At 28.9% G+C, this 12605-nt stretch overlaps 1 protein-coding gene across 1 annotated transcript; it reads left to right on the plus strand.

Moving 5' to 3' along the window:
- The first annotated feature begins 1436 nt into the window (after positions 1 to 1436).
- LOC133798053 (derlin-1.1-like) lies at positions 1437 to 9505 on the plus strand. The gene is made up of 7 exons (XM_062236235.1): positions 1437 to 1590; positions 1774 to 1909; positions 6872 to 6945; positions 7509 to 7602; positions 8647 to 8775; positions 8851 to 9011; positions 9131 to 9505. The coding sequence occupies exons 1-7, from the start codon at positions 1574 to 1576 to the stop codon at positions 9351 to 9353; spliced, it is 834 nt and encodes a 277-aa protein (XP_062092219.1). The 5' UTR covers positions 1437 to 1573; the 3' UTR covers positions 9354 to 9505.
- Positions 9506 to 12605: the final 3100 nt, after the last annotated feature.

Here is a 12605-nt window from a genome sequence, read left to right on the forward strand (position 1 = left end):
TGTTCACCTTGGCAGCCTCATTATCAAGCTGCCCTCAAAGTGCTACATTACATCAAAACAACTCAAGGTCGTGGTCTCTATTATCCTACCAGCAAGGACTCTATCATTACTACTCATTGGCCCTTAGATTATTCCATCAAAGTTTTCTGTGATGCTGATTGGGCCGCTTGCCCAGACACTAGACGTTCTATTTCAGGCTTTTGTGTGTTTTTCAACAACTCTTTGGTCTCTTGGAAATCAAAGAAACAACACACCATCTCTCGCTCTTCCGCTGAAGCTGAGTATAGATCAGTGGCTAATGCCACCTCTGAAATTATTTGGCTGCTCTCCTTACTCAAAGACCTTGGTTTTCCTCAAACAAAACCAGTTCTTCTCTATTGTGACAACCAAGCAGCTCTTCATATCTATTCCAATCATGTATTCCATGAACGCACAAAGCACATAGAAATAGATTGTCACTTAGTTCGAGACAAAATCAACCAAGGAATCATCAAAACTTTACATGTGTCTACCCACAATCAACTCGTTGACATCCTCACCAAAGCTTTGCCATCACCACAATTTCACTCTCTTGTCTCCAAGATGGGTGTTCTCAACATTTTTGCCCCATCTTGAGGGGGAGTAACAGAAAATGTATTTAGTTGAGTTGTTATTTTTTAGTTAATTAGTTGGGGTTTTGTTTGTTAGTTGTTATTGGGTAGTTTGTTCTTTGGACCCTATATATACCTTGCTTTTCATTGTAAATTAGATATATACCAATTTCTTTTCTTTTTATGAATATATCAGTTTCTTTCCTCATGCCCATTTTTGTTTCTCTGTTGGACCATGAGATTTGTTTTGCTATTACAAACATTATCTTTAATCTGTGGACAATGTGATCGTAAAGACTAAAGATTATATTTTAATTGGATGAACGTGTTTGACCGAGTCCATCACCATAATAATTTCAAGTCTGAATTTCAATTATTAATTACATCTTCTTAGTGGAAAAAAATGTGGAATGGGCACTTCCTTATTGATTTATTGGGCAAAAGAAGAGTCAAGTTGTTAGACTCTTGACATTTTGGCAATATCATTGCTAATAGGCACTCACATTTTCATCGGTATAATTTAGAATTGTATATCACATATTTTAATTTAATTGAAATATATATGACTTGATATTAATCTACATCAATAATAATATGACTAATAATATTTGTATCTAAAAATATGTAGTTAAATATTACACAAATATAATAAATTAATAAAATAGTGACACATTAATATTTGAATGCATATTAACTTATCATTACCCTAACAATACAGGGTATTGAACATCTTAACCTAAATTGCACTCTAACTTTTCTCTTTGGCGTGGTAAGGGGGCATTGAAGTCAATGGTCTTAGAGAGAGACAAGTCTTTTCCATTAAAAGACTTGTGGTCTCTGGTATTGATAAAATGACAAATAATCTCTTTGGAATTGCCGTACATTTGTTCCAAACAAACACTTGACTATAAACGACCCTATACTCATACATATTGGTTTCCATAAACATTCACTCTATTCATCTGCCTTCACAGCCTCTTACAATGTCTACACCATTAGAGTAAATTCTCTCTCTCTCTCTCTCTCTCTCTCTATATATATATATATATATAAATCTAAATAAGTATATGATTAAGAAGAACCATGATCCTCTTCTGATCAAAGGAAGGACTTTTTAATTTATTTTTTCCTAAATTTTGATGAGTAACTATTGAATTATTACTATGTTTTTTTGTTAATGTAGATATTACAATTCTCTTCCACCGGTTAGCAAGTTCTATGGAATGGCCTGTTTGATGACCACAGGAGCCTTCTATCTCCAACTCTATGATTCTTGGATCATTGCACTAAATTATAGCCTCGTGATAAGAAAATTTCAGGTAGATTGTTCCAAACTCTATTCTCTACAATTTATATCATTTATTAATTGCTTCATCTATTGGCCAAGCCTTCATTTCATGTTCATTCATCCCTCCCTAATATACAATGACAAAAATAATTAAATATATTGTCCTTATTTGTACATTTGGGATTCAAATTTAGGGGAACTTCAGCATAATTTGTGAAATTGAGAAAATATATATTTATTTGTTTTATTGATGCCAATCTTTGGAATTATTAATATGTCATTTAAGTATGATAAAAAAAAAAAACCACTTAAGGAATTAGATTAAAAAAAAGTTATTTAAGGAAAATTGTTATGGTTGTAAGTAATTTGGAAAAAGTAAATTATTTATTAAATTAAATAAAATCAGTTATATATAATATTAATTAATATGTTGTGGGTATATTATTTTATTTCAAAAAAAATTGTTATTATTTGCTTATATTAGTATATATGTGTAAACTGCCCTAAAAAAATTTATGGGCCCTACCCTTGTATTAGACTTGGTGGCCAACAACACATATGCCCCTTAGTATTAATGTTTTACGAATAAACATTTCTCCTTCATGTTTTGATTCAAGGTCTAAACAATTAGTACATGTCATATCATTAAAAATTATTAATTAGTAGATTAATTTTCTAATTTTTATTATGCTTATTTAAATATTTTAAATAATGTTGTGTACATTTATTTGTTAAACATGAATTAGAACATTAAAATTGGATAGAAATTTTTACTCTCATGTTTTAGTGTAATTATATATGGAGTTAATCACTACTAACTTTTTGCTCAAAAATAGCAAGTCAGAGGAACTGTGTTCGAAAAAAAATGACTACGTTCAAAAAAATTTTGTCAATAAATGTGAAATTGATTTTTTTTTTAATTTTTAAATAAACTCACATTCAAATAAGGGACGAGGCACAAAGTTGCATCAATGAGGGCAAAACATAAAACAAAAATTAAGGGGCCAAATGTGTATTTTTTGAAAGAAATTAAAAATTATTAAAAAAAAATCATATATTTTTTTCAAAATTTAAGCCCTCTTTTTAAAAAAATGCAAAGTTAAAGAACTTTTTATGGACCGTTTGGTATGAGGAGTTTACAGTTTTCATATTACTGAGAAAGTTGAAGAGGGTAATATGATAGTCTGGAAACTTACATAATTGTGTTTGGTTGTACACTGTAATCTTATCTATAATTCTTGGGAATATCACTTTCTGTGTTTGGTTGTGCATAAGAATTTGTTAAGTTTTCATATTTTTATAAAATTAATATAATAATATATTTCATCAAAATAATTTATAAACAATTTTACTCAATGAAATATTTTTTAACAGAATTAAAAAAATACATCTATTGAATACTAGAATCAAGTATAATTTTTAAAATTACAAAAATACTCTTATTTTATTTTTAATAATATTTCATTTGTTATTTTAAACTTAAGTAATGATATAAAGGCTTTACAAATCAATTTCTTTAAATAAACAAATATTATTTATCATTTTATAGTTTGATATATGTTTATATTTTTTTTCTTCATATTTTCATAAAATTAATATAATAATATATTTCATTAAAATAATTTATAAACAATTTTACTCATGAAATATTTTTTAACAGAATTAAAAAAATACATCTATTGAATACTATAATCAAGTATAATTTTTAAAATTACAAAAATACCCTTATTATTTTTAATAATATTTCATTTGTTATTTTAAACTAAAGTAATGATATAAAGGCTTTACAAATCAATTTCTTTAAATAAACAAATATTATTTATTATTTTATAGTTTGATATATGTATATTTATTTTTATATTATAAGCTTCAAAAATAAAATAAGTCATTAACTAAAAAATTATTGGTTTAAGATTTTTTTAAAATAATAATAATAATAATAATAATTTTGAAGTGTTTCACATTCCTGGGTATCTGAAAACCACTTGTCAGATGAGTTTCACTTAAATCTAGAATCAGGAAAAGTTAAAACCCCTAGAGTACAGATTCACAGGTTAGAAAAACTCAAACCAGTACCAAACATGGGAAAATGTTCAAATTCTCATTCCCGTGTCCAGATTTCTGCATACCAAACAACTCCTTAATATTTCTCTTCTTCTTCTTCTTCTTCTTCTTCTTCTTCTTCTACCCATTCACTCTAAGTACTCGATTTCATTCCCTCTCTTCGCTCCCTCTCTATACCCAAAGAAATCGAGCATCTCACTCTTTGCTTGGTATGGTGGATTGAAGAAGGGATGGATATGAATTTAATAGTTGTGGAATGAAGCAATCAATCTTTAGTATATTTTTGTTTTGTAAGAAAGAATGAGAACAAGGGATGGAAATGGCCAAGGATTGCAAATCCCTTGGACCCACAAAAATCAATCCTTCCATGTAATCCCTTGAGTGGATTGTAGAAAAAAAAAGACTAAATCTCTTAAATAGTAAAAATTACTAATTGTTTTAATATTGTAAAAAAAAAAATTACTCATTTCTTTCCTTCCTATTATACCAGACAATTTTAAAGATTGTTACTCCCCTATCATTCTCTCTTTTTCTTCTTCATCCTTCTTAATTAATCTATCTCTCCATCTCCCCATCATTCCCACCAAATATAGTGTTAAGGTTGAGTCAACCTTGCTTGTAGGGCCAGACCTAAGATTTATTGGGTCCTATGCAGAAAAATAAATTTTGGGGTCCTTTTAATAAGAAAGTATTGTAAAAGTTAACAAAACATAATATTTTAACTGATATTTTTTAAAAATTAATTAGGCCCTTGGGCTAAGGGAATTCTAGGTATGGACTTAGCCCGTCTTAGCCTAGGGCCGGCTTGCTTGGTGTACTTATGAAAAATCTAAAATTCGTGAAGCTTTCATTAAGAGAATATTTAAGCTGTAAAATAGTAGTTTGATGTAAATACGAAACATGGTAGCACTATATCTAAGTAACTATGCATGAAAAGATATTACACGATTAGTAAATATGCATATAGACTAAACTTAGTATCTCTTATGCAATCTTGAAGACTTTACTTATGTTGCAATTTCCTTGTTTAAGTTGAGAAAGAGCCTTAAATTCACGGGGCTTCAATGAGAGCAACGCTATTAGTTTCAACATAGGTCGACACAATTACAAAACATTTATATCACAACATGATTAGGCTAGCAAGGTACATAGCATGATAAATACGATAAATATAATTATTAATAATAAATATTTATTTGTAAATTATACTAAATTAAAATTATGTAAAACTTATAAGATAATTAATTTAAATTTAAGAAAATACATTAAAATTTAATATATATATATTTTTTTTATAGTTAATTAAGTCTTTAGAAGAATGTAAAATATACATATTTTATTTTATTTGATGCAAAGTAAGAGCACTCTATATTTAGAGCTAGGTAAAATGTTATTACAATGAACTTTACATATTTAAGATAGCGTGTCTACCATATGTTCAACTTTTGTAGGTAGTTGGTTAGGTATGTGTTCTCATTGCGGGTCCGAAGGTGGACCAGTTTTGTTCCCAAGCCCCAACTTTTAGAAATGTTATTATTTTTTGAAAAATATCATTTTATATATAATTTTTATAAAAATAGATATTTATGACATAAATAATTAATATTTCAAATTTGTTATATTTAAATATCTAATTTTTTATTTTTACGACAAAAATATTTAATGTTCAATATATATTAAATTGTGAGTACCTCTTCTGCTAAGTTTGTTGACTAAACAAATATTTGTCACTTATAATCAAACAATTTCATATTTAAAAAAAAAACATTTTAAATCAGAAAAATAAATTAAAAGACATTTTTAAATTAAAACAAATTTAGAAAATACATATTTTAAGAATTAAAATATTTAAATTACGGAGTAATACATGTTTGGTGAGTCTTCAACAGAAGAAGTACTAACAAAATCATTACTTTAGCAACTTTGGATATTTTCGTTGCAAAGAAAAAAAATTAGGCATTTATCTTTAAAAATATATTGTATATTGAGTATTTTGTTGTAAAAATAAAAAATTAGGTATTTAATTATAACAAATGCGAAATATTAGATATTTATGCCGCGTATACCTCTTATAAAAATACAGTACTTTGTATTCCCCTAAAATTAAAAATTGATTCCGTGTATTCTACACAACTTTATATAGCATTAAATTATTCTTTCAAATTATCAATATACACACGAGTCTAAATAAGTCATTATTTTCTCAAAATTCTCACTTATTTTTTTAGATTCGTATTACAATTTCATAAGTTCGAAGTTCAAAGTCTCCCTTTTATCGTGATTATGGGTGTTCATTTAATCCTATTTGTACTTGGTTATAATCAATTCAATGAGCACTAAGTGCAGCAATAGCACAAATTAGATTAGTAATTTTTTAAAAGATGATAAATTATTTATTAATATTGATTGTTTATCACTAAAATTCATATAAATATGTATATATATTCATTAACAAAATCAAGAAGCACTCAAAAGCTTAAATGAAACATCCATTTTCAATTTGATTTAACATACTTAAACTCCAAATAATGTGATAAATAACAACAACAATAAGTTCTAGAACTCATAAGTCATAAACAACAATAACATTTTTTTTATTTAAAAAATGCTAAATTTAATTATAATATTTAAAATATCATTTTTTTTTTACTTATATTTATAATTTTATTAATAAATATAAAAGTGATTGGATGAGTTAACTTTTAATGTCATATATTCAATATGCTCAAATGCAGATTTTAAATTTTTCTTTCCAACTTGCACTAGTGCATATATCCGCACTCTGCATATTTGATTGAATTGAATTCGATTGCAAGTAGAAGTTGAGTTAGGTTTAACAGTTACACAACAATTTGTTTTGTTATATGTTATTAAACTATCTCTTAAAAATATGTATATTGAAAGTATGATTAGTTATATGTAATTGCAGGTGTGGAGGCTTGTTACCAATTTCTTCTTTCTTGGACCCTTTTCATTTCCATTTGCTTTTGATCTAATAATAATGTAAGGAGGCCGTGTATTACTATATATTATATCACATTTTGATAATTAAAAAATGGTTGATAAATAGTAATAGATTTATGGGTAATTAACAATTTGGTACTTTGTATTTTATCGAAATGCAGATTTTGTATACTATGTTTTCAATAATGCTTATCTAGTATCGTGTAATTTGAAATCGTACATATGTGGTACCCTAGACTCAAATTTGATCAATAAAATTTTCTTAATATGACAAAACTGTCATCAGTAAAATGTAATTGAGTAATTAAATTTCAATTTGAAACTTATATAATTGAGAGCAATTTGGTCATATTGATAAAATTTTGCTAATCAAATTTGAGTGCAGGACACCAAATATGTACGATTTCAAATTAAAATTACTAGATAAACATTATTAAAAACATAGGTACCAAATCAGTATTTCGATAAAATATAAAAAATCAAATGACTATTTACCTAGATTTATATATATATACACGTGTATAAAATTCGGCATAAGATGAATAAAGTTATACTCTAAGTTTACTTGCCCTTATTATTGTTATGTTTTTTTATTTGCATAGACTAAGATATGGTGTATCACTAGAGAAGGGAACTTTTGACAAGAGAACAGCAGACTTTGTATGGATGTTTATCTTCGGAGCTCTATCACTTCTGGTAAGAAAAATTTAAATAAAAATTCCTTATAATTACTATAATAGTTGCATCACATATATTGAGAAATCGTAAGAGACAAATGACATAAATACTATTAATATTGTTTTTTTTATATTAACTAGTTGCGCTTAATTTTATTTAAAAAATATATTAATTTATTTTTGTTATATATTTTAATTATTATTTAAATTTAAAATAAATAAACAATATCATATATTATAAAATAATTATATAACATTTCAAAAAAAAAAAATTAACCAAAACATTATCTATAGTTTAAAAAGAATATGATAATTTTAAAATAAAAAAATTCGTTAAATCAAGAATTTGTTTGAGACAAACTTTTTACATATAAAATTATGGTGCATTCTAATTTTAAAATAAATTATTTGATGTTATTTATTAGTTTGAAATTTAATATTCATAATAATTTAACTTTTGATATTTTGATTTATATATTATATATGGTGATTATAATTTAAAAATTAAATATTTCAAAAATTCTAAATTAAAACTACGAATCTAAAAAGTTTATTTGATCAAATTTTAATTATTTAATTTAAAAAGTTTAAAGCCAACAAAAAATTATGCATAAATATATATTATTTAATTAATGGGTACAACAATTAAAATAAATAATTTTTCATTAAAAAACTAAATGACAAAATAATAAATATGTATATTTATGTCTTATATCACTATTACATATATGTTTGGATAAAGAAAATACATTAAATGAAAAATAAATAAAATAATAAATTTAAATATATAAATATTTTTTTATTATAGTTTGAAAACATAATAGATAGAGTATAATAAATATTTTAATATAAAATTTTAAAATATGTGATGATAAATTATGATGATTCATTTATTACTTTTTATTTTTATTTTTAATTTATTTATTTTATCTTATTTAGATGAATTTAAAACTAATTATGTTATAAAACAATAAAATAACATGTTAAATTTAAGGAAACCAGCAATTTTGGTTAAACTTATATTTATAATATATAAAAAATACTTATTGATGATATGAATTAGGTGATGGCTATTATTCCAATGTTATCATCTCCATTTATGGGAGGTTCACTGGTTTTCATGATCGTCTATGTATGGAGCCGTGAATACCCAAATGCACGTATCAACATATACGGCCTTGTATCATTGAAGGTATCATATATATAACACTTTGTTTTTGTTCTTTCTAAACTTGAATTGTTCTTGATAAATTTGGTCGTGTGACAGGGTTTCTATCTTCCATGGGCAATGCTAGCACTAGATTTACTATTTGGAGTGCCATTAATGGAAGGCATTCTAGGAATGGTGGCAGGGCATCTTTATTACTTTCTTACTGTGCTTTATCCTCTCTCTGGTGGGAAGTACATTTTCAAGACTCCTGTCTGGGTGTATCCTTTTTTCTTATAAATGTTATTTATTTATTTATTTCATATGCATATATAATGCATTATATTACTCAATGTGATGATGATGAAGAAGGGTTTTCTTAACGAGTGAATTTTTTCAGTCACAAAATAGTGGCATATTGGGGAAAGGGAACTCAAATGAATTCGCCAGTGGAGAGAGATCCATTTGCAGGAGTTGCCTTCCGAGGAAGAAGCTACCGTCTCAATGGGACTCGAACGAGGCCCGCCGATGATGATCAGCAGGATCAACGCCGCCCTAACAATCAAGCTGATAATGATGGGGGAGTTTTCCGTGGAAGGAGTTACCGTCTCAATGGAAATTAGCTAGTAGTATACTCCATTCCTTCTTTTGTAATATTATTATTAACTTCATTTTGCACCTTAGCTTCTATATTATTCTATTAACACATAAACTAGCACAATACCTATTGGAAATTAAAGTCTTTCGAGTCATGGTTTTTATTGACTTGTTATTAGTGGGCTGTATTTAGAGATTTGTGTTCTACTCTACTAGTACATAAAAGTCAAGTATTAATATATCAACAATTGTTATAGGATAAATGGAAAATTGTCGCCTAAAGTTGGAAAAATGGTGGGACATATGGTAGTCCCACAAGAAAATTTAGGTACCCTTTCAAATGGGTAAATATAGAATTTCATTTCCTTTGGTTAGTTGATAAGCAAGGAGGTTGCAGGAAGTGCAAATCATCTTAAGTGGGGCAAAACTGCATGCGACTCATGTGTGCTCATCTGTCCTACAAGCACGAATCCAGGCCCAATATGCTCAGAAATTATTTTCTCCTTAAAAAAACGTGGAGAATATTCCAAGAATAAACTCTATAATATTAATTTATGCCAACCACACGAAATCTCTTCATATTTCATGACTATGTGACAACCAAGTAGATTTTGTTGATTGTGTGAACCAAGCATAATTGTTTGACTCACAAGCACGAATCTGGACGCGATTATGTGCTTGATTCGCTTGCTTGATTATCAAGCATATTTTGTCATCAATGTTGAAATTAAATGTTTTGTTCTCTCATTGTTTCATGCACCATTCGAAAATCATTTTATCAATTTTAAAAAATTATCCCATCCTTTTCTTGTTCGAAATTCTCTTCCTTTGGTTTTGGGTTAAACCTCTTCTTGACACTACAAAAAACAAGGCCTATACCGAGAAAAAATATCCTCGGTATAAGCCCAAATGTCCTCGGTATAACCTCTACCGAGACAATGTCGTCGGTAGAAAGTTATCGGTACATCCGCGTCGGTAAAACAAAACTTCTACCGACGACATTAAAAATGTTCTCGGTATATGTTTTACCGAGGACAATGTCCTCGGTAGAAAGTGACAAAAGTCCTCGGTACAACCACCCCCAATTTGTCATCGTACTGGTATATACCGACATGTTAGTGGTATATACCGAGGACAATGTCCTCGGTATAGACTTTTCCCCAATTTTTTTTTATATTTGTTATTCCCTTATTTATTTATTTATTTTGAATTAAATATAAAAAAATAGAATAAAATTAAAACATTTATATTAAACATATAAATAAAAACATAAGAGTATGTTCGCTGAATCAAAATAAAGAGTTGTCTTAAACATGATAATGTAATAGTCAATTGTAATAAAATTCATACATAAGTCCTACTGAGTCGGTGCTCCAACATCGGGATCATCGGGTGGTGGTAGGGCACATTGAGATCCCGGGGTGATACAATGAGTCCGGACATGCTCCTCTAACTGTCGAAGACGCTCTCTCATCTCAGACAACTCTTCATCTCTAGTTTGTGAAGGACGAAAATCAAATGGAGTTCGGTCCCTTATGTTAAGGATACGTCCATATCCTTTCTGGTGGCCCCGTCGTTTTCCGAAGACAGTTTGTACCAAAGATATGTCTTCATCTTCAGGCGCACTCGAAACTGGTGTGGAACTCTCAGTATCAGTTGCCTGTGTCTGCTGTGTGTCGCGGTATGCACGCAATTCCTCCTATGATACAATGTATAATGTAATTAAAATTTTGAAACAATTAAAATTTTGAAAAATGTTTAAAAAAACTTAACGTACCCAAGTATTTTTGGCTGTCTCTGTCACCCACCCTGTGCTTGATTTATGGTGAGTATCCATCCAGCTATCCGGGATGGACTCAAGTTGCCCAGTCTCTAAATTGCGCTGTCACGTACATATATTTTTATAAAATTAATAATTAAATGTAAATAAGAAAAATAAACTAAAAAATAATTAATTAACTAACTTTTTTATAGCGCAGGGCTGGGATTGACTGAGAACCTCCATAGCTAAGCTCTTTCAGTTTCCTCCTATTTTCCTTGTTGACCACAGAATGTTTCTGCAAAAAGTTATCGTTAGTAATATATTTAATTAAGATAGTTAAGTTTAGCAAGAAATTAATACCGTAATTTCTGGGCGTCGGAAAAATTCAATGGCTTTTTGCCACTGCGTATCCGTGCAACCACCATAACGATTTTGTGGCCCATTAATCGTTAAATGCTCTTTAATATCGTACTTCCAGTCAGAATACTTTTTAGCACACGAAGTATCAATGCCTCTCAAGATCCCAGGCATATGCCCTTCTCCATATCTAGTACGCCCAATATCAAACAAATCATCCTAATTTACAAACATTTATTAGTAAATATGATATATAACATAAAAATACATAAACTACTTACTTCCAAATGTGCAAGTATTCTTTCTTTCGAGGCATTTGGTACTTTTGACCATTGAGGACAGTCCGGATCTGTGTACTGTCGAACAAGTAATCCGAGCTCTCTTGAGAAATTTGAGTTGTACTCTCCGATCTCTTTATATGTTCTCCCATGCACATCCCACTCGAGAGGGAGAGGACACCCCAACTGTTCCCTCTTTTCCCGCGTGTTCAATCCTTTATGGCGTCCACGTTTATTTGGAGGCGCTATTGTATGCAAATTCAATATTTTAAAATTAATATGGATTAATTGTTAAATTTTAAGGAGTATATCAATGTGTAAAGTATTACCTCGTTCACAATCAGCTGGGATATCTGACGGTCCACGTGGAGGATCGCATCCTCCACCATCACCCCCGTGAGATTGAGCAATAACATCAGCCATATCTGTCAAATTAATCGATGTTAAAATTACATTTATCGGTTCAAAATGACTATATAAAATTATTTATTGTTAAAAATAATTACTTCAACATATTATAAAATTACCACTTAATTATCACTATAATAATCTTCACTATCATCATCGGTTTCTATGTGTTCATCTTCCTCTTCATCATCTTCATATTCAACCTCCTCCTCCTCCTCCTCTTCTTCTTCCATTTCCTCCTCCCTCTCCTCCTCAATTACAACATTATCTATCTCAACAAATTGTAATGGAGCCCCCGTACGTTCAAAGCTGATTTGTGGCAACGGTCCAAGATCAACGAATAATTGGAAATTAGAGGAACTAGTGTCGTGCATAACATCTACTTCTACATCCTCCGCTTGTTCTTCAACTAGTGGGATGTCCCACACATTTCTGTGATGCACTTCTTGGACGACTTTCCAATGGGATTTATT

This window comes from Humulus lupulus, chromosome 8, assembly GCF_963169125.1.
Source record: "Humulus lupulus chromosome 8, drHumLupu1.1, whole genome shotgun sequence".
NCBI classification, from domain to species: Eukaryota; Viridiplantae; Streptophyta; class Magnoliopsida; order Rosales; family Cannabaceae; genus Humulus; species Humulus lupulus.